Source organism: Elephas maximus, chromosome 7, assembly GCF_024166365.1.
Source record: "Elephas maximus indicus isolate mEleMax1 chromosome 7, mEleMax1 primary haplotype, whole genome shotgun sequence".
Lineage (NCBI taxonomy): Eukaryota > Metazoa > Chordata > Mammalia > Proboscidea > Elephantidae > Elephas > Elephas maximus.
Genome location: NC_064825.1, coordinates 127,432,392 through 127,451,862, shown reverse-complemented (window position 1 = coordinate 127,451,862; position 19,471 = coordinate 127,432,392). Strand labels below are relative to the sequence as shown.

At 60.7% G+C, this 19,471-nt stretch overlaps 1 protein-coding gene across 2 annotated transcripts; it reads right to left on the bottom strand.

Annotated features, from left to right (window-relative positions):
- Positions 1-402: 402 nt before the first annotated feature.
- On the bottom strand, positions 403-17,346 carry PLCB3 (phospholipase C beta 3). 2 transcript variants are annotated; one of them, XM_049892332.1, is made up of 31 exons: positions 17,112-17,346; positions 14,114-14,191; positions 13,783-13,851; positions 13,555-13,695; positions 13,064-13,143; positions 12,928-12,981; positions 12,763-12,838; positions 12,560-12,660; positions 11,869-12,035; positions 11,647-11,793; positions 10,006-10,246; positions 9,720-9,804; positions 9,457-9,643; positions 8,366-8,571; positions 7,185-7,281; positions 7,001-7,085; positions 6,540-6,664; positions 6,114-6,268; positions 5,865-6,026; positions 5,043-5,142; positions 4,847-4,951; positions 4,577-4,668; positions 3,035-3,188; positions 2,911-2,946; positions 2,605-2,785; positions 2,051-2,195; positions 1,886-1,962; positions 1,690-1,779; positions 1,541-1,598; positions 1,128-1,214; positions 403-1,035 (listed from the first exon to the last, which is right to left on the bottom strand). In XM_049892332.1, the coding sequence occupies exons 1-31, from the start codon at positions 17,208-17,210 to the stop codon at positions 832-834; spliced, it is 3,684 nt and encodes a 1,227-aa protein (XP_049748289.1). In that variant the 5' UTR covers positions 17,211-17,346; the 3' UTR covers positions 403-831. The 2 variants fall into 2 exon arrangements, with proteins under 2 accessions (XP_049748289.1, XP_049748290.1); XM_049892333.1 differs by lacking the exon at positions 403-1,035 and having other exon boundaries at positions 1,198-1,257.
- Positions 17,347-19,471: the final 2,125 nt, after the last annotated feature.

The following is a 19,471-nucleotide window of genomic DNA, read 5'->3' as shown; positions in this document are numbered from 1 at the left end:
GATGCTGGGCACTTGGGTCATATCAGGCAACAGGAAGATGGGGGCAGGGAAGGCTTCCTGGAACAGAGGCCTGAGCCTCTGTGGAGGCCAGGAAGAGGCTAGGAGGGAGAAGGTAATGGGGTCAGGTTGAAAACAGGAGCAGGGACAGAGGGGCAGGGAAAGCTTGAGAGAGGCTAGAGAGCCTAGGATGTGAGTAAGGAGGGTCACTAGGAAGATTTGCAAATTCCATGCTAGGAGGCCTACAAGGTTTAGACCCATCAGCTCTGCTGGGGGCCTGACCTTAAGCCCACCAAATGGCCACAGGGTCATTTTACAGATGAGGAAACGGAGGCCCCCAAAGGAAAGGGCAAAGCCCGACCTAGGCCCCAGAGTCCTCTCCAGCACTGCCTTAACCCAAACCACACTGCACACGGGGTCCCTAAAATCCACTTTTATTCATGTAAAAAAAAATTTCCCAAAGAATAGAGAAAGTGGGCCCTACTTCCCAGAGCTTGAAGTCTCCACCAAATGTTCTCTGGGGAGGTGAGGGAGAAGACTCCTACTCTGGGTGTGAGTATCACGGGAAGGGTGAAACCCTCGAGACCCCCAATTCAGGCCCGTCTGGCTGGGGTGACCTAGCACCTTTCCTGGGACTGAGGGCAAGAAGGAGGGGCCCGGCACTGCTGGGGGACAGGAGGATGAAGGGAGGGAGCTAGTGTGGGGTACTTGCCCCAGGTTTAAAAAAATAAAATTTCCAAAGGTAAAAAGTTACAAGTATTAGTGTCTCAGCCTCCTCTGGCTCCCCTCCTGGTAACCACCCTGGCCCTGTGGCCACCTCTTGCCCAGCCAAGCTCAGAGCTTCGTGTTCTCCTCCTGGTTCTCCAAGTCAGCGCCGGATAGGTGGCTGCTGCTCCCAGGTGCGTGACCATTGCTGGCACAGGCCACCAGATGCCCGTCCCCCAGCCCCTCCGGTGTCTCGCCTAGCAGGCTCTGGCGGATCTCCTGGGGGAGTCTCGCCCGCTGCTCCTGACATTCCTGGGCCAGCTGGGCCAGCAGCTGCAGGAGGAGGATGATGTCACAGGCAAGGCCAGGCCACCCAACATGCCACCAGCCTGCCACTCACCTGCCCGCCTGCCCCATGGCCTCACCTTGGGCTCCTCTTCCGCCAGCTGCTGTAGGACCTGCTGTTGCCCAGCTACCAGGCAGTCGTGCCGCTGCTTCTGGGCCTCCTCCAGCTACGGGGTGGGCAAGGGCTCAGCTGAGGGCCCTGGGCTCTGGCTGGGCATAGAGGTCAGGTGGGCTAAGGATCACAGGGCTATGGGGTCAGGGTTCTGAGATGGGCCTTGCAGCAAACGTGGCAGGCCTGAAGATGCCAAAGCCATGGGGCTCTGTTGCCGTTGACTTTGGACATGATATGGGGCAGGGGGGAAAGGCTCTAAAAGGCCTCTGGGGCAGGCACGGAGTCTCATCCGCCATGGCACCAGGCCAGGCACCGAGGAGATGGGTATCTGATGACTGAAGGAAGAGGGATGGGACGAGGTGGCACATGAGCCTCACTCACCCGGCGGATGGAGTTGACAGACTCGGTGATGTGCCGACGATTAATCTCCGTCAGTTCCCTGCAGAGGAGCAAGGCAGGATAGGTTCAGTTAACAGATGCCCAGCCCTGCCTCCCTGGCACCAAGTGGCTCCTGGCCCTGAAGTCCTTACACTTCCTTCTTATATTTCTCCCTTGTTTTGGCCTCCGAGATACTGTTGTGGCGCTTCCTGTCCAGGATCTTCTGCAGGTCCTTCTTCTCTCTGGAGGGGCCGGTTGGGGATAGGAAAGGTCAAGAGCAGAACCAGGGCTCTGTCTTTCTCTTGGTGCCAGGGAGTCCTGTCCCACCAACAAGATCCCTGCCTTTACCTCTCATTAAGCTCCTTCAGCCTCTTGAGCTGAGTCGTGTGTGCCTCCAGGACAACCTCCCTGAGCCGATGCTGAACCTGTGGACACGGAGCCGACAGGTGACACAGGGCTGCCGAGAGATCCATGCGGGGGGCAGGCTCGCTCTTGCCACCACATGCTCCACACCTGTCTCAGGTGCTCCAGCCTCCGATCAGCCTCCGTGTCCACCTGGGCCTCCCTCAGCTCCAGCAGACTCTGCACCTGCCTTCTCTGGAACTCCTGGTACCGCTTCACCTCCTCCTCCTCCTCCTCCTCTTCAGCAGTCCCCCCTCTGTGGGAGGAACCCCATTGCGTGATGCTTGTGTCTGTCTCACAGACTTGGGCTGGGAGAGCAGTGGGGCTGGGGCCTGTGCCAGCAGGTAATGACAGACACCAGCCCCAGGGGGTCTGTCATACAAGTGAGGAGGCCCTTTAGCTCACTTGAATAATGGGAGCTTGCTTGGGCAAGTCTCTTAAAACGTGCTGTTCACGGGGAGCCTCAAAAGAGGGGTCACTCTTTGGGGGCCCCATGTGGGAGCCCCCTCTTTCCTCCAGGTACCAAACCCCCTCCCTGGGGGCCAAGGGGCAGCCCCTGGCCTTCCCTCCATGCCCACCTGGTACAGAACCCCACCTACGCACACACTCCTCCGTTCCCGTCGGCACACGCACACAGGCAGGCAGGACATTTGAAGGCCACCTACCGGCGCCGGCTCCTGCCCTCCGCCCGGACCTGCGCCAGGTTGTTCAGCAAGCGGCGCGAGAGAGTGAGTGCCTTCCGCTGGTGCTTCTTGAGCAGCTCCCGCAGGTCTCGCTCCTGCCGGCTCCGAAGCTTCACCAGCGCCTTGTGGCCTCGGAGCTCATCCAGCGGGGTCGGGGCCACCTCTGAGCAGCAGAGCAAAGGCAGGCTGTGATAGCCCTGAGCTGGGGTAGTGGGCAAGGTGGGGGCCAGCCCAGCAGAAGAGCCGCACGCAGGAGCAGCCCCACCCATCCCAAGCCCCGCCCCTTACCTGAGAGGATGCTGGCAATGAGGTCATCCCTCTGGCCTGGAAAGCAAAGGCAGGACTGTGGTGGGGAGGGGGCAGGCCAGAAGACCCTTCCCTCAGCCCCTCCCAAGCCCAGGCTACCCCTCACCTGGGCTGGTGAGGGAGGAACTGGAAGGGGGGGCACAAGAGACGGGGCTTCGGCAGGCAGATGTTTCCAGTTGGCTGAGTGTGGCATTGAGAGGCAGCTGGGAGCCCAGCTGCTGAGACTGGGGCTCCTGGCTCATCTCAGGGCCAGTCTGGGCCTGTGGGGGGAAAGCAGAATGCATGTTCCTTCCAGAAGCGCTGTTCTCTCCACGCCCTTCTGTCCTGGACAACATCCCAGGCCCCCCACTGCCCCTTGGCAGCCTCCCTGAGCCGCTGGACTCCTCTGGAACACGAGGCTGTCTGGCTAAGAAGTGTTGGTGGTGTCGTCAGTTGCCTTTTGAGTCAACTCTGACCCATGGTGACCCCAGGAGACTGTAAGACAAACGTTCCTAAACCCTTTCCACACCAGGTGTGGGGAAGCTCATACAAGAGCGTATCTCTAGAATGCCAGGCCCACTGTGTGTGCTCAGGGACTTGCAGATGGTTCTGGAAACTGCCCAGTCTGGCGTTTCCTCCCCTTTCTGTGCCCCTCCACCCTCTTCCACGGCTGCTCATCCTCATGGCTCAGCTCCTGATTAAATCAACAAAGGAAGTGACCGCAGAGTGGGCACCAGACTCTCCCACTAACAGCTCCGTGCGGCCCTAATTGCAGCCATCTCTTCCCCTGCTGGCCTCAGGCCCCTGGGGACTGGGTCTAGATGCGTAGGTGAGCCTCCGCTCCTGACCCCTCCCCACAGGAGCCACTGCCCCCCACAAGGCTCCCAGGGCCCCCTCCTTCTAAAAGTTTCTATGGTTTTAAACTGCCCTGGTGAAGCAGCTAGAGCCCCACACCCCGGCTTGGACCCCACTTGGAGCTGAGGAATGTCAGCCCAGGCCTGAACTGAGGGTCCCTCGCAGGCAAGAGGGGTGGTTTCCACCTCACTCCTTAAGATGTGGAGATCAACCCTAGGTGCTGAGCTCCTGAGTGAGGGAGCAGGAAGGCCCAGCTGTGGGAGGTGCCCAGGCTGGCCAGGCAGAGAGCTTGTGCAGTGTGACTCAGTGTCCCCATCTCTAGCCTGGGGACAGCCACCACCAAACTCATAGGTGGTTGGAAGGGTTAAATGAGCCATGGAGACAAAAGAGCTCACACGGGGCCTGGCAGGGAGGTGGCACTCAGCATTCGCTGGGCTTTATTTTCTGGGTTTGGTGAGACACGGAAGAATCCAGAAAGGGCTCTCCAGGCAGAGAGGATGGTGAGGGTACATGCGTGAAAGTAGGAGTTGGCAGCACATGAAGGTATGGAACAGCCCAGCTGGGGGAGAGGCAGACCACCAGGCTGGGAGTTGGGTGGGACTGTGAGGCCGTAGAGAGCAGGGGAGGCCTCAGGGCCCTTTTCCACTGGGCTGGGCACAAGGACTGGGTGGCTGACCAGGCCTCACTTCCCCACTCACCCACAGCAGCCATGTCCATAGGCACCATGGTCCCCCCACTTCCCAGGTCTCTCCTGCCCACCTCCCAGGCCCCACCCACCAAGCCCCAGGCCTGACCCAACCCGGCCCTGGCTCACCTCATTCTCCCCAATAAGGGCAGCCAGCTGCTTTGCCCTCTGGTCCATCAGGCTGACATGCTTAATGGGGTTGATCAGGGCCTCTGCGTAGTCTATGGTAGAGGGCAAGGGTCACAGAGACAGCGCCCCGGGGCCACACCCTCCCCAGCTCAGCACGGGTCACTGAGGAGCGTCAGGCCTATCCCTGCTCCTGAGTCTGTTTACCATCCTGAATTAGGGCCACCTAGCTAAGCCATGTGTAGCACCCTGCCCCACCACACCCCAGCTCACCCTGATGGTCATCGGGGATGTAGTCGGAGGCCTCGGTGTAGACAAGCAGGGCCGGCAGACACAGTGGCTGGTTGGCCTCATTCCGCAGGCAGACGTAGTGGTACCCTGGGGGGGCAGGTGGGCAAGGTAGGCTGCGCCCAGTGAGGCCCCCACATCCACTGCCCCCCAGGGCTGCCCAAGCCCAACACAGCCTCACCTGAGCGGATGGCAGAGACAGGCAGGATCCGGTGCCCCACGAACTTGCCGCCCTCCTCAAAGGCTGCAATGCGGAGTGAAGCCAGCGTCGGAAGCACCACCTGCCACCACAGAAGTGCTGAGCCATGAAGCTAATGCCTGGGCACCACGGCCCCTGAGCGACTGTGACCACCACCCCTGAGGCCCGATCACCTCGTGGACCTTCAGACCCACTGACTTAACAACTGACCACGAGTCCCCATGGCCGTGGAGCAAGGACTGACCCACAACCTTCACAGCCTGGCCCAGTAGATGGCCAGCAGCCATCGGAGCACTGACCTGAGAGAATAAGCCAACAGGCCCCTCCCAGCACTGCCTGCCTCCCTCCTGCCCCAGGCCCGATGGCAAGATGGGTCTGCTCATTGCCAGCTTAGGAACTGTCAAATGAACCATGCGTCAAGGTCACCCCCACACCAAGTCGGAAGTGGAGCCCCGGCCATTTGGGACCATGGGCAGGGGGAAGAGCGGGTACCGGCTTGGGGTTGTGACCTCCTTCCTGCCTCTGAGATGAGTGGACGGCACCCTCTCCTCATAGTAGGGCTATGGGACCTTGGGCCAGAGCTCCCCTCCCTGTCTCCCTTTCCTGTCTTCACTCACCCTGTGAAGTGCAGGGAGCCTGAGCCTGAACCCAGGGTGTGCAGGGCCTAGGATGGGGCCTGGAGGTACATGGGCCCCACCTGGAGGTCCCTCAGCAGCCCTATTTCCATCTCCTATCCCACCTGAGAGCCTGGGCAGGTCCAGGCTAGATCTGTTGTGCTCAGGATAGGTGCGGGGCCAGGCTCACCTTGGGGAAGTCGAAGGGCTCCTCATCCCACACGGGGTTGAACGAGTTCCCCTGTGAGGTCCGTGTGCGGTACTTGCGCCGCGTGTCAGTGGGGAGGCCGAACATGTCCACCTCCACATAGATTCCCACCTTCCTGTCAGACAGGAACTGCCCCGAGATCACCTGGGGGACAGGTGGGCCAAGGAGGATGAGGCGGCTGCTGAGAGTTCCACTCCCCAGGACACCTCCAACCCCGCTCCCCAGCCCTACCTTGACCCGTAAGGCGTTGGCCACGATGCCATCCACAATGACTTCAGTGAAGGGGTCGAAGGACTTGTCTGGCCGCCGCATGAACTCCGGCTTGAGCAGGTAGCCGCTGCGCCCGTTGTACTCAAACACGCCTGCATTCAGCTGCATCGCCACATCTGGGGGCGCCAGGGAGGGCAAGGGTTAGTAGGTCAGATGGGGTCAGGAGTCAGGCGGGACAGTTAGGGGTCAGACGGAGGCCAGGGCTGGGGTGGGATCAAATGCCATCGGCGTCTAGATTTGGGAAAGATCAGACAAGGTAGAGTCTAGAGTCAGCTAAGGTCAAGGATTGGGGATAGGCAAGGTCTGGGGAAAGATTAACAGGGTTGTGGTCAGAAGTCAGAGGGGCTGGGGGCCAGGGGTCAGGGGCCATGGCAAGCCAGCACTCACCCAGGGTCTGGAAGTTGAGCGCGACGAGCTGGCAGCCCACGTTCCAGAAGAGCTGGGGCATGTAGTTGGACGAGTCCACGCGGGTACCCTTGGGGTAGATTCGGCTGAGCTGCTTCTTGTTGTATCTGAGGACAGCAGTCAGGGGCCACCCAGTGTCCCAAGGCCCACCCAGCTACACCCCTGTTGCCCTCCGCCTTCTACCCAGCATTGGAGGCCCATCCTCTGCTCCTATGAACTCTACCTCCTGGCCGTCACCCACCCTGTCCCTTCTGCCTCCCAGTCTGGGCCTAGCCCCTGAACAGTCTCCCACGGCCCATCTAGCCTGCACTAAATGTCCAACCCCCAAACTAGGGTGCTGGAGGGCCTGGGGACTGTGAAGGTGCCATCGGCAGGCGTCAGGACATCTGAGCCTCCACACATCCCCATCCTGGCCCCCTGCCTGCAGCAACTTGGGAGGATACTCCACGAACTCCATGGGGCTCTCTTTCAGTTGCTCCAGGCCTTTGGTCTCCACAAAGGATGACATCTCAAAGCACTTGTTCCTCTCTGTGGGGGAGGAGTATGTGTGGGCAGGAGGGTGGGTGTCAAGCCCAGCAGGGCCCAATAGGACCAGCTTCCACCCCCACCACCTCCCAGCCCACTCACTTCGAGCAGCCTCAAAGGACTTGAACTTGACAGGCTCAATGTAGTTGACCAACGTCGACATTTCCTCAGTGGCATTAACCTCACTGCTGGCTGTGCCCTGTGGCCCCAAATCCAGGGTCAGCAGTACCATGACCCCCAGCCATTGGCTGAAAGTTTCTTTGCCTGCCCCTCCCCCAACCCATACAAAATAGGTGCTGACTCCCCCCGTACTGAAGCCCAAGTCCTGGGTCCTGATCCACTCCCCAGATCACCCCCGCAACAGTGTCAGACCCGCTCCGGCCTCCTCCACTCAGCCTCACCCTTTCTGGCTCCGTTAATGCCAATCCTCCGGCCAGGCTGTCCCTGCCACACCTCCTCCCTCCACTGCCCGTCGAGCCACTGCCATTTCACTGAGGACCCCAGCCCCTCCAGGCATCCGATCCACAGCCTCTCTCAGTCCTGGTCCTGCCTGCCCCAACAGCCCCCTCTCTGAGGGCCTCACTGACGTGCCCCAGGCCTCACCCTCCTGGCTTGTTCCCACCTCCCTGATGGAAGCTAGAACTCCACACCCCAGCCCAGGATTCAGTTACACACATACAAATGAGCCCAAGTGTCCATCCTGGCCCGTATTTCCCGTCACCACCTTGCTATCTTCTCTCCAGTGGTAAACAAGAGTCTCGACTTCAACACATCCCATGCTGACCTCTAGCTGCCCCTTACCCACTCTGGGCCCCTCTCAAACCCAGCTTCATCCTACAGTCATGGCAACCTTCTCTCAGCACAAATCGGATCCTGTCAACTCCACTCATCAGAGCCCCTCCTTGCCACTCTCCAGGACTCCACGCCCTCATTTTGTACTGCCTACCCCCAGCCATGCCACAGGGCCTTTGCACATGCTGTTCCCTCTTCCTCAGCTCTGCCGCCCAGCCTCCCTAGGGGTCGAGGTCAGACTCCCCGCTCTCCCCCCACCTCTGTACCCAAACATCTCTCCCCTGACGCATGTCACGAACACTTGCTCCCATGCCTGTTCGTCTAAGATCTGCCCCTGCCACCCATTCACAGTGAACTCCAGGAGGGCAAGGATAATGTCTGTCTGGCTCATACTACACCCTGCACCTGGCACTGTGCCTGGCACACAGTAGGTGCTCAGGAAAGAATGAACACATGCCACCTGCCCCTGCCTTCCTGCCCACAGGCCTAACCTCATCTGAGGTCAGCTTTTTGGGGTCTGTCTGCTCCTCCTCTTCCTCGTCTTCTTCCTCGTCCTCACGGTCAGCAGGCCCAAGAGCATCAGGACCCTGGCGCAGCCCCTCCTCGCCCAGAGACTTCCGAGGCCCCAGGCCGGGCTTCTCAAGCCCCGCCTCCTCCCCATTGCTCAGGCCTGGACAGCTGTCGGAGCTGGGGGACCCTACAGGGGAAGGGAGCACCAGGAGTCAGGGTCAGGGCCACACAGATACTCAGGAAGTCAGGGGTATGTCCAGTATGTGGAGGTGACTCAATGGGAAATCAAAGGGGTATGGTTTGGGAGAAGACAGAGGTCAAGGGTCAGATGGTGTTAAACCCAGTGGTAGCTCAGACGGGTCACAGGCCAAGGTCTAAAGTTATATTCAGCAGAAAGGTAGGCAGGGCAACTCAGAGAGGTGAGAAGTCAGGAACTGGGGTACAACAGCTTGACCCAATGGAGATAAAGGACATGATGGGATTACAGGTCGAGTCAGTCAGACCCCACACCCAAGGAAGCGGCTTAGTGAGGTGAACAGTCGGGTCAGATGCCACCATACCCAGCTGGGTGTAGGAGGGACCTCAGTGAGGTGAGAGGTCAAAAGTTGGCTGAAGTGCGGGTCACAGAATAGGGGTCAGGGGTCTGAGGGTTCTACCCAAAGCATGGGGATGTGGTTCACTGAGGTCAGAGATCAGAATTTAGTCATAACTTGGCTGGAGGGGAGGGAGGGCTCTGTGAGGTGAGAGGTTGAGTCTGGGGTGTCAGGAGTTGAATGGAGCCAAGTCTAACCAGGGTATAGCTCAGTGACATAGGCTCTAGAGTCAGAGGCCAGAGGTCCCTTCCCAGCTGAGGGGTGGTAAATGGCTCCGTGAAGAGAAGGGTCAGAGGTTGGGGTGGACAGAGTATCCCCAGGGAGGGACAGGCTCAGTGAGGTGAGGTGGAAGGTTGGGATCAGAGGTCTGAGGAGAGATGGTCCTTTGCCTGGGGTGGGGTTGGGGGGTCACCTGAGGGGAGAGACTAGGGTTGGGACTAGGGTCGAGACCAGGGTTGAAGGTCAGGCCACAGCCATACCAAGCTGGGGCGAGGAGGGCTCAGTGGTGGCGGAGCTCTCGCTCAGGGCTGAATTGCTCTGCTCCAGCGGCCGCTTGCGCACAGAGCTGTCTGGGACGCCAGTGCTGGGCTGGTGCCTCTTCTTGTTCTTCACCAGGATGCGGCCCATCAGGTCCTGGGGGCTAGGCAGGGGAACGCCCGGGGCCAGCTGGGTGGGCAGAGACAGGTCAGGGGGACTGACCCTCAACCTCCGCCCGCCCTGCCATGGCTCCCAGCCCCCATACCGGGTACTTGTCCAGCGGGTCAATGAGCAGCGCATCCCCAAAGATAGAGCGGCAGTACTCAGCCATCTTGGCCTGCTGCTTCGCCCTGTGGGCCCAAGGTCAGAGGTCAGAGGTCCACAAGGTCAGTGGAAATTCCCAGAGTTAGGGGCCACAGCAGAGTTTGATAGTCCCATGGTGGGAGGATGTCTCTGGGTTTAGCAGGGTCCCCAGGGCAGAGGCCTCCATATCAGAGGTTCCTGGGACAGATGTCTAACGCATGGTGTCCCTGGGCCAGGGTCCCACTCACGAGTCCACGTGGTTCTCAAAGGAGAGGATAACGGGGTAGGGCGAGGTCTTGAAGGCGGTCTCAGCAATGGCCTCAAGTACGTCACGCAGCGGCACCTCCGTGGTCATGGTGAAGCCGTGGGTGATGAAGGGCTCCTCCTCGGGCGGCCGCCCCTTCCACACATCCAGCTCCACACAGCGGCAGCCCCACAGCAGCGCCTGCCGGTACATCTCCACCGATGAGGTCCCAGCCAGCTGCCCCGCTGCAGACGAGGCTTTGTCACCACAGCCGCCTGGCCAGCTGGCCCTTCACTCACCTGGGTTCCGCTTCTCCCCTTCCCGAGGCCAGTGCTGAACCAGACCATGCTGGGGATGCAAAGGCCCCTTGTGACAGCCTGGCCCAGCCCTGTTATCAACACCCTAAAACCAAACCAAGCCAGCTGCTCTTGGTTCAAACTCATGGTGACCCCACGTGGTACAGAACAGGACTGCTCCATAGCCTTGAAACGCCATAGTTTTCAAGGCTGTGACCTTTCAGAAGAACATCACCAGGCCTTTCTTCCAAGGCACCTCTGGGTGGGTTCGAACCATCAACCTTTTGGCTAGTAGTCTAGTGCTTAACTGTTTGCATTACCCAGAAACTCCTATCAGCATCTTGGTCACTTCTTAATTACTCGTAGAATAAGTACCAACTCCCCTCAAACACACAGGGTAGGGCCCCTGCCCACTCACCCAGCCCCTGGGGCTCACCCTAAGCTAGGCACAAAGTAGCTGTCCACCAGTGCTTGCTGACAAGTAGGTTCCCTCCAGGGCTCACCCCCCACATCCACCATGCACCCATCCCACCAGCCTGAACCCTGAGAGTCATGTCCAACAGCCCCACTCCCTGTAACCCTCACAATCCCTCCCTTTTTTCCACTCCCTCTGCCACCTCTACAGAAACCCTGGTGGCGTAGTGGTTAAGAGCTACAGCTGCTAACCAAAAGGTCGGCAGTTTGAATCCACCAGGCGCCCCTTGGAAACTCTATGGGGCGGTTCTACTCTGTCCTGTTGGGTTGCTATGAGTTGGTATCGACTCGACAACAACAGTATGGTACAGTACTGCCACCTCTGCCCAGGAACAGCCTGTGTCCCCTCCTGCCTTGGAGACTTGCAGGCCCTGCCCTGTCTCAGTCCAGTCCCCACACACAAACCTGGCATCCTCCTTTGAAAACCGTACCAGGTCACATCACCTGCGCCCAGGCCCTGCTTACCATCATCTAGAGCCTCTCGCTCCCCCTCAGGATGCAGTCATCTGTGCCCCCTGGTCTGGCCTGGCCTCCCAATTCAGTGCCCTTGTACCCTGTAGCTGTCCCCAGCCCATGCCCAGGCTGCGCCTCCCCAGCCAGGCTGCCTCCTGCCCCAGGCCTTTGCACAGGCTATTCCTCCCTCACCAGCTCAATAGCCATGGCATCAGAGCTGTCCCTGGCCCCAGCCCTTCCCCAGGGAGGCCATTCCTGACCACCCCCAAGACGAGGCACTCCATGCAGAGACGCTGTCCCCGAGGTCGGGCTCTGCTCCCAGCCTGCATCCCCAGCACTGGCCAACGAATGCACGGTGCAAAGGCCAGAGGTCGGGGCCGGCCATCCCCCCGCCAGCTGAGGACAGCCTGTCACCCACTCACCGGTGAGATAAGTGTTGTGTGAGGAGTTGATAAAGTAGGCGCTCAGTGGCTGGGTCATGTCCGCACTCAGGTCCAGGGACTCCAGGGGCAGGATGCCATTCTCCTCGCCTCCCAGGTAGCGGCTGAAACCCTCCATGGACATCTGGTCTGGGGGCGGAGGCGGTGGGGTCAGCTGGACCCCTCCACCCTCCCCACTGCCTGCGTGCCCACTGGCTGGCTCACCTCGCTCCAGGAACTGCTGGTTGGGCTCGTACTTCTCAATGAGCAGCCGGGCCTGTGAGGGCCGCAGTGGCGGGTACAGCACTTCGTTGAGTCTCGGATCGCGCTGCTTCTGGTTGATGAACTCCATGAGCTGCTCCAGCGTCAGGTATGGCTTCCCCTTGGCTCCTCTAGACAGGGTGAAAAGCTGGGTCAGGCTGAGCCTCGCCGGCTCCCCACCCCCACTCCAGCCCTCACCCTGGGAGACCTGGGTCAGGCCAGAGGGAGTCAGAAGGTCTGGGCCTGCCTGGCTTCAGCATCCAGTGATTGGGACTCAGGGCAAGTTGACGTCCCCTCTGGGCCTCAGTTTCCCCATACGCTCCCTGACTACTTGGCATTGGGAGCAAATGAACTAGCACTGGGCGTCGGGTGCTCAGCCCCCGGCTCCAGCCCAGCTGCAGCCCTCACTCACTGTGTCCCCCAGCACGTCTGAGCAGCTGTGTTCTCATCCGTAAGGTGGGCTGATTAAACTACCCCGGCAGAGCGTCAGCACAGAGCAGCCGGGTAACGGAGCTGCTGGAAAAGCAGCTCTGAGCGTGACCATCACCACCCTTTTCCTCGCTGGGCTGGCCGGAACTCTGCGCAGAGGCCGGGGCTGGGAGATGGGCCCAGCCATGGGGAGCAGCAAGAAGAGCCCCCTGCCCTGCCCACTCACATCTCCAGCAGGATCTTGTCAATATCCGGCCGCAGACACAGCTTGTTCAGAAACCGCTCAAAGATGTCCAAGGAAAACTCATCAGGCCGGATGGACTCGCTCTGGGGGCCAGGAGTGAGGGGTGAGAACCCAGGGGGCAGCCGGACCCAGGGAGTGGGCGCCCACCAGGACACCCTCGCTGCCCCCACAACCACTCTACACACCCGGTTGAAATTGAGGCCGCAGGATTCCAACGCAGTCTCTACCCGCTTCTTGTCTGCTGAGAACATCTTCAGGATGCTGGAGCGGAAGGGAGGGTCAAGGTCAGAGGGGGCAAAGGTCATCAAGTCAAGGCAAGAGGGAGGGCGCTGAGAGAAGGGGGTGCTTACTTCTTGACTGGGATCCGTCCATCCTGGTTCACCTGCAGCTTCAGCTTCGTGTATCTGGAAAGGTAGATGGAGGGGTCACACCCTGGCGATGGCCACCCAAAACCCCCCGGCACCCCCCAGGCGGCCCAGGGCTCACGCTTTGCGCAGGAAGGTGTTGCGGGAAGCGTTCTGAGCCAGGATGTTCATCGCCAGCTTGAACAGCTCCTCGGACCAGATCTGGGGGGTCAGCATATGGGCAGCAGTCAATGGGGGACAGAGAAACTGGCCAGCCACAGCCCACACCCAGCACCAGGTCTGGCACACAATAAACCAAAAACCAGCCCCGCTGCCATCGAGTCGATGCTAACTCATAGCTACCACATAGGACAGAGCAGAACTACCCCATCGAGTTTCCAAAGAGTGGCTGGTGGATTCGAACTGCCAACCTTTTGTTTAGCAGCAGAGCTCTTAACCACTTTACCATCAGGGCTCCTGGCACACAGTAGTGCTTACATATTGGTTCTTCAGAAGATGGTGAGATATAGGGTTAAAGAACAGTCTAGCATACAATAGGTAGTCAATAAATGATAGCTAACTAAGCAGCTGAGTCAGAGGCTTCTCCAGGCCCGCCCCTCAGCCCCAGCCCACCTTGGCTGTGTCATCCTGCACGGCCATGAAGTTCAAGAACGTTGTGTTCACCGGATCTGGCCCAGCCACCACCGTTAGCAGCTTCTCTTCCAGCCGGGCATCAGGACCCCCAAAGCCCAGAACCTCCCGGATCTTGGGGTCCTGGGTAGGCGAGAGCCCAGGCTGAGGAGGGGCGTCCCACCCTCCCGGCCCTCACGCCCACCCTTAGTCTTGGGCCCTTTCACTCACCTTGGGCAGGCGGGCATAGCGACCTGTCCGGGTGTCCCTGATGGAACTGATGTCCAATGTGTCCACCTCCTGGAAAACCAGATGCCAGGGTGGGTCTGAGAGGCTGCAGGGAGACAGCCAGGAGCCCCCGAGCTCCCCACCCAGGCCAGGGAGTGGCCACCCCCTGGCTGGAGCCCCAGTCTCAGCTCCCGCCCTTAGCACTTCCTGTCCGGAGAGCCGTGGGAGAGGTCAACCAGCAGCTAGGCCCCAACCCTGTGGACAGGGGGCGCTGCGCAGGGGTCTGGGGCAGGGGCCATATGCCTGAGTGAGCTGTACCAGCACCCACCCTTACCATGTTGGGTCCCGTCCAGTACAGGAAAAAGCCATTGGAGTCCACACGCAGGGTCACCAGGTTCCGACTAGAAGCCTCCTGGGGACGGGCCAGGAGAGCAGGGGTGAGGGAGTGAGGGCTGAGGGCAAGTCCTGCCCACAGGCTTTGGCCCAGGCTTGACCCGTGACTTCTCAGTCATCCACCCACTGCTTCTGCCAGTGAGCTAAGACAAGGCCCCTTCCAGTCCACGGGTCCTCCACAGCTCTGTACAGCCCTCAGGACAAGGCAAGGTCCTCATCATGACGTTTGCGGGCCCCACGCTCTGACCCCTCCCAGCCTCAGCTCTTGCCCTAAGACCTGTCACGTGGACCATGGACCACAGCCCACCCTTCCCCACTCCCAGCTTCGCCTCATTGTTCCCTTTGCTGGGATCACCTTTCTTTCTTTCTCTCCCGTGAAATCTGACCCACCTCCTCGGGGAGGCCTCCCCTGACCTCTACCCGGGCTTGGTTTCCCCAGGAGACCCCAGAGCTCCCTGAAGGTTGGAGCCGCTGGTAGCGCCCTTAGCTGAGCACACTATAGAGGTTTATGAGATGAAAACAGAGGGGGCGGACGTCTGACCTCCACAGCCCTCTGCATCCCTCAGGGTACCAATATGACCAGCCACCCTTATACCCACTTCCAAGTCCGTTTCTCCCTATCCTGCATCCCCCAGGACTCCCAGCCTCACAGCTCCCCCATCCCACCCTGCACCCCCAGGACCCTCACAGCCAGCCTCGCAGCTCCCCCCACCCCACCCTGTAGCCCACAGAACCTTACAGCCTCACAGCTCCCCCACCCCAGCCTGCACCCTCAGGACCCTCACAGCTTCATAGCTCCCCCACCCCACCCTGCACCCCCAGGACCCTCAGAGCCTCCCAGTTCCCCCACCCCACCCTGCATGCCACAGGACCCTCACAGCCTCACAAAAGAACAGACCGAGTCCCCCCAAAAGGGGGACTGTCCCTGCCTTTGCAACAGACAGTGAATTCTGTCCACCCTCAAATGGGCTTGTGGCTGGCAGGGTGCAGGGAAGGGCCCCCTGGCCCCATTTTCTGAGGAAGGCCTAGTCCCTGGCTTACTCCCAGGGCCACCCAGTGCAAATGATGGGCAGCAGCCAGAAGGGGCTGTCATCAAGGGCTTAGACTTGGCCAGGGCCCAAGTGGCCAGGTAGCCACAGGTAGAATTCTCCTCCCCCAGGCTCCTCCGGACAGAAGAGGACCCAACCTCACCTTCGGTGCCACCCCGGAACCGCTGCTCCCTGTCTGGTGGGTAATTATATCACCATCAGCATAACAGCTCACACTCTCTTGGCCCCTACTGTGTGCCGGGCACAGTTCTAAGCACTTCATATATGTGAGCTCACTTGGTCCTCTCAACAACGCCATGAAGGGTGTGCCTTTGTTATTCCCATTTTACAGATGGGGAAACAGATACAGGGAGGCTAAGGAGCTTGCCCAAGATCATGCAGGGGTGCCAGGATCTGCAGGCAGGAAGTATGGTGCCAGCATCTTGAGGCCTGGGAAGCAGGGGACCAGGACCTCTGCCAGGGTTCTAGCTCCAGCCTCAGCACAGCTCCATTGTGGAGTCTGGGATGAATCTCCTCTTTCAAGACCTCAGTTTCCCTTTCTGGAGAATGGGGACTGTACCAGCCCCACCCATCTCAGGGCTTGATTACAATGGACAAGAGATTGATCTGGGGGAAGAGGGGATGGGAGGCCCCAGAACTTCTGGGGTGCCTGAGCCACCCCACCTCAGTGTGTTGACACCCATCCCCAGCTGCTCTCTGTAGGATTCCCAACCCTGCTCTGGGCCTGAAGCCCCAATACTGTGGGGAGGGGTGAGTTCTGACGGTGCTGTCCCTGGTACCTCCCTCTGCCCCTCCCCAGGGGCCCAGCCTTTAAAGGTAGCCCCAGGCCCCCTGCTCTCCAGCCCCAAGCCCTTGTCAGCACCCCCACCCCACCCCCTGGGCCCTCTCTCTGCTCCCACTTCCTTATTTGGGTTTATCACACTGGAAGGAAAAGGAGAAACTTTTCCCTACAGGCTGGCCTGGGGGGAGGGGTCTCCCCACTCCCCAGGCACCCAGGCACTTCTGGTGGCACACCTGCTGCCTCAGGCCACGCCTCCAGGTCCTCCCTCCCAGCTCCCACGCCTCCTGCCCCACCCAGCCGGAAAGGAGCCCAGAGTCTTCCAGGCCTCTGGTCTAACTGGGAAGGAGCAGCGAGGAAGCACAGGCCGACCGGGTGGAGGCCCTGAGGAAGGAGGGCCCCAGGGGGCAGAGGGGTGGGAGGTGAAACTGAGGGTAGGGCGCAGGACTGGGTGGGAGGCCAGGGTGTCTGGGAAGCAGAAGGGCAGGGCAGCTGGAAAGGGTAACCAGGCTTTATTGGGGTTCAAAGTCCCCAATACCAAGGAGTGGGGAGCAAAGTTCTCCAAGGGTAAAGGAACTTGCGGAGGGCAATGCCTCCATTTGGGGGGTCTTGGTGCTCCTGCCTGAGCAGATGGTTGGGCTGAGATCTAGAAGCAGGGCAAAGGGGTGACAGCCAGAATGGGGTGAAAAAGTGATGAATGAGAGAGTAATGCTCAGACGATGGCACTGGGAAGAGTAGGGTTCCAGAAAAGGGGTGCCCTGAGCCAGACTGGGTGCCAGGGTCCCAAGCCACAGCAGGATGTCCAGGGCTGGGCAGGGGTCTGTGGACCAGGCCACTGTAGGGGAACTAGAATTAGCCTGGCAGGGAGGGGTGGGAGGAACGAGTGAAGGGGGGGGGCAGGATTTATTAGCCAAGGACTGGGGAGCCAAATTTTCCAGAGCTGAGGGATTGGGGCGGGGGGGGGGGGGACAAAGTCTTCATTAAGAGGACGCCTGGGGACTCAAGTTTCCGGAGCGCAGCCGGGCTGGGATGGGGGGGCCGGGGCCAGGCCAGGCTGAGATGGTCCCCGGCGTCTAGTCGAGCTTGAGCGGGGGGGAGTCCCCCACACTTACCTCGTCCCATTTGATGAACTTACTCCCGCGCCGCAGGGTCTCCACCACGGTGGGCGGCTCCAGCTGCAGCGCGTGGACACCGGGCCTGGCGCCCGCCATGGCCGGCCTGGAGGCGCGTCGGGGACCCACCGGTCCTCGACAGGGACCGACGGCGCCGCTGGTCTTTCCGCGCGGCTTCCGGGCGGCCCGCTCCGGCCCCGCGGCGTCAGCGCCCGCCCGCCCGCCAGTCTGTCCCGGACCGACCAGCGACTTCGCGGGGCCGGGCCGGGGCGGGGCGAGGGCGGGGCCGCAGCGGGGCCGCCCCTCCCACGGCGTCGGCCCGCCCGCCCCGCACTGGCTCCCTCTGGCGGCCGGGCTGCCACTGCAGTCAGAGAGGGGCTGGGGCCAGGGGCAGGGGCGCACCTGGCCTGGGGCTTGGCTGGGGGTTCAGCTTCGGGCCCAGGGCCCAGGGTGGGGAGACGTGGGGCCAGGATGGCTGCTGGAGGCGCAGCTGGGGGGTTGCGTGTAGAAGACGCTGCCGAAGGCGGCCGGGGTCTGCCCGCTAACTTTCTGGGGGACAGACCAAGAGCACTACTGGAGGGCAGGACTTGAGGGGGGTCGGGGGCGCAGAGCTCTGTCCCCCGCCCCACTCCCGCGGCACTTAGCTGAATGCAGGAAAAACCATTTCCACCCCCTCTCTGCCCTCACTTCGCCTCACCCCTCCCGCTGACGCGCGGTCCCCTCCCTGGGAGCACTTAGCCGGCTAATGGGCCTCCTGCCGGCAGCGCCCTCCCCCCTCCCTGGCCCTGGGAGGCCGGGCGCCTGCCGCCTCCGAGGACCCAGGCGTCCTGGCCTTCCAGGGCGCACCCCGGAACAGCCCCCTTCACGTGCCACAGGCCCCTCCGGACTGAATCTGAAGCCTGCCCCTGTGGGCCTCGGGCTGGAGACTGCGCAGGGGAAGCTGGTGGTTTGGCCGGAGGGTCAGAAGCCTCCTAGGTATCCAGAACAATGGAAGTTGAGGAGGGGCTCCGCAGTGCCCGGCCCACAGCAGGTGCCCTGAAATCTGCGTTCCAGGGTTGGGAGGAGGGGAAAGCACATGGGCAGGGGATGGGTGGGGGCTGCAACCCCTCCCGCAGGGCTTGGCTGGGGGGGCTCCTGCCTGGGGGCCCCTGTGGGAGCCCCCCCAATACGGAGGCAGTAGCGACAGCAGGTTTAAAGTAGAACTCATCCAGAGGGGCCAGCCAAGTCACCTAGAAACCCAGAAAGAGCAGAGCTGGTTCTGGGGGAGGAGGGGTCAGCCAGGGAGGAGCCGGCTCTGCCAGCCCCCTCTGCCCCAGGGCACTCAGACCCTGAGGGGAGCTGGGCCTGCCACTGGCCATCCTCAAATCCCCACCATGCCGGGCACCAACTCTAACCTAGGGAATTTTGCCTTTGGCCTTGGCCCTGTGGGGAGGATTATTATCTCCACATGAGGCCCAGAGAGGGGAAGGGACTTGTCCAAGGTCACACAGCTTCAGAGGTGATTTCAACCCTCTTACTTGAAGGCCGGCTCCCTTCTTGCCTCTACTCCCGGCCCTTGAGGAGACAAAGAAAAGGGGTAGGACCATCTATCTTTGTTCTCTCTCTCCAGGGCAGCAGAGCCAGGTCCCTCAGATTCACAGGCACCACAGAACCCTCTAGGGGAACTGAGCCGCACAGGGTGAAGGTCAGCCTCTATGCCCATAGACCTGGGTTCAAGCCCACTCCCTCTCGCTACCACCAGAACCTGGTCTCTCTGGGCCTCAGTCGCCTTCTCTGGAAGCTGGAGGTTGAAGAGGATTGAATAAGCGAATGAATGAGAGAGATGACCCCTGGCTACATGCAGCTTACCACCTAAGGAGTAGATGGAAGTCAGGTGGTAGGGGCATCAGGGAGAAAGGAGGAGGAGGAAAGCGGGAAAGGGTATAGGTCAGCTTAGGGCAGGGGCCCCTGCCAGTCAGGGCCAGGACCAGAGCTTGGGGAGGTCTGAACTGTGTCCCTAGACCTTGGCACAGGACTCAATAGATGAGCTGGGCATTAACTCCTTAGAAAACAGGATAGGAGCCTGTTTTCTGGACCTCAGCCTCTCCCCTTCCCTCCCCACCCCTGTGTCCCCTGAGGCCAGGGCAGCCCCCATTAATCTTTCCACCTTGGACGCTCATGATGGTAATGGGGTTCTCAGAAAGCAATAATGGTAGAAAGGAAGCCTTGAGTAAGGAGTGGTCACTGCCCTCAGGACCCTCCCTAGGGCCTCTGCCTCAGGGAGGCGCTAAAATCAGCCTTAGCAGCACTCTGGTGGAAGGGGGCTGGGATAGCCTGATCCCAGAGGGAAGGGGAGCGATGGACACACCCAGCCCCAGAAG

What these genes read in the sequence shown, in the direction of transcription:
- PLCB3 (XM_049892332.1), bottom strand. Translation starts at nt 17,210, where the DNA reads ATGGCGGGCGCCAGGCCCGGTGTCCACGCGCTGCAGCTGGAGCCGCCC. An exon ending in CATCCCCGATGACCATCAGG is followed by an intron (nt 4,669 to 4,846) that starts GTGAGCTGGGGT and finishes CCTCTACCATAG; the next exon opens with ACTACGCAGAGGCCCTGATC. An exon ending in TTCCTCCCTCACCAGCCCAG is followed by an intron (nt 2,947 to 3,034) that starts GTGAGGGGTAGC and finishes TTTGCTTTCCAG; the next exon opens with GCCAGAGGGATGACCTCATT.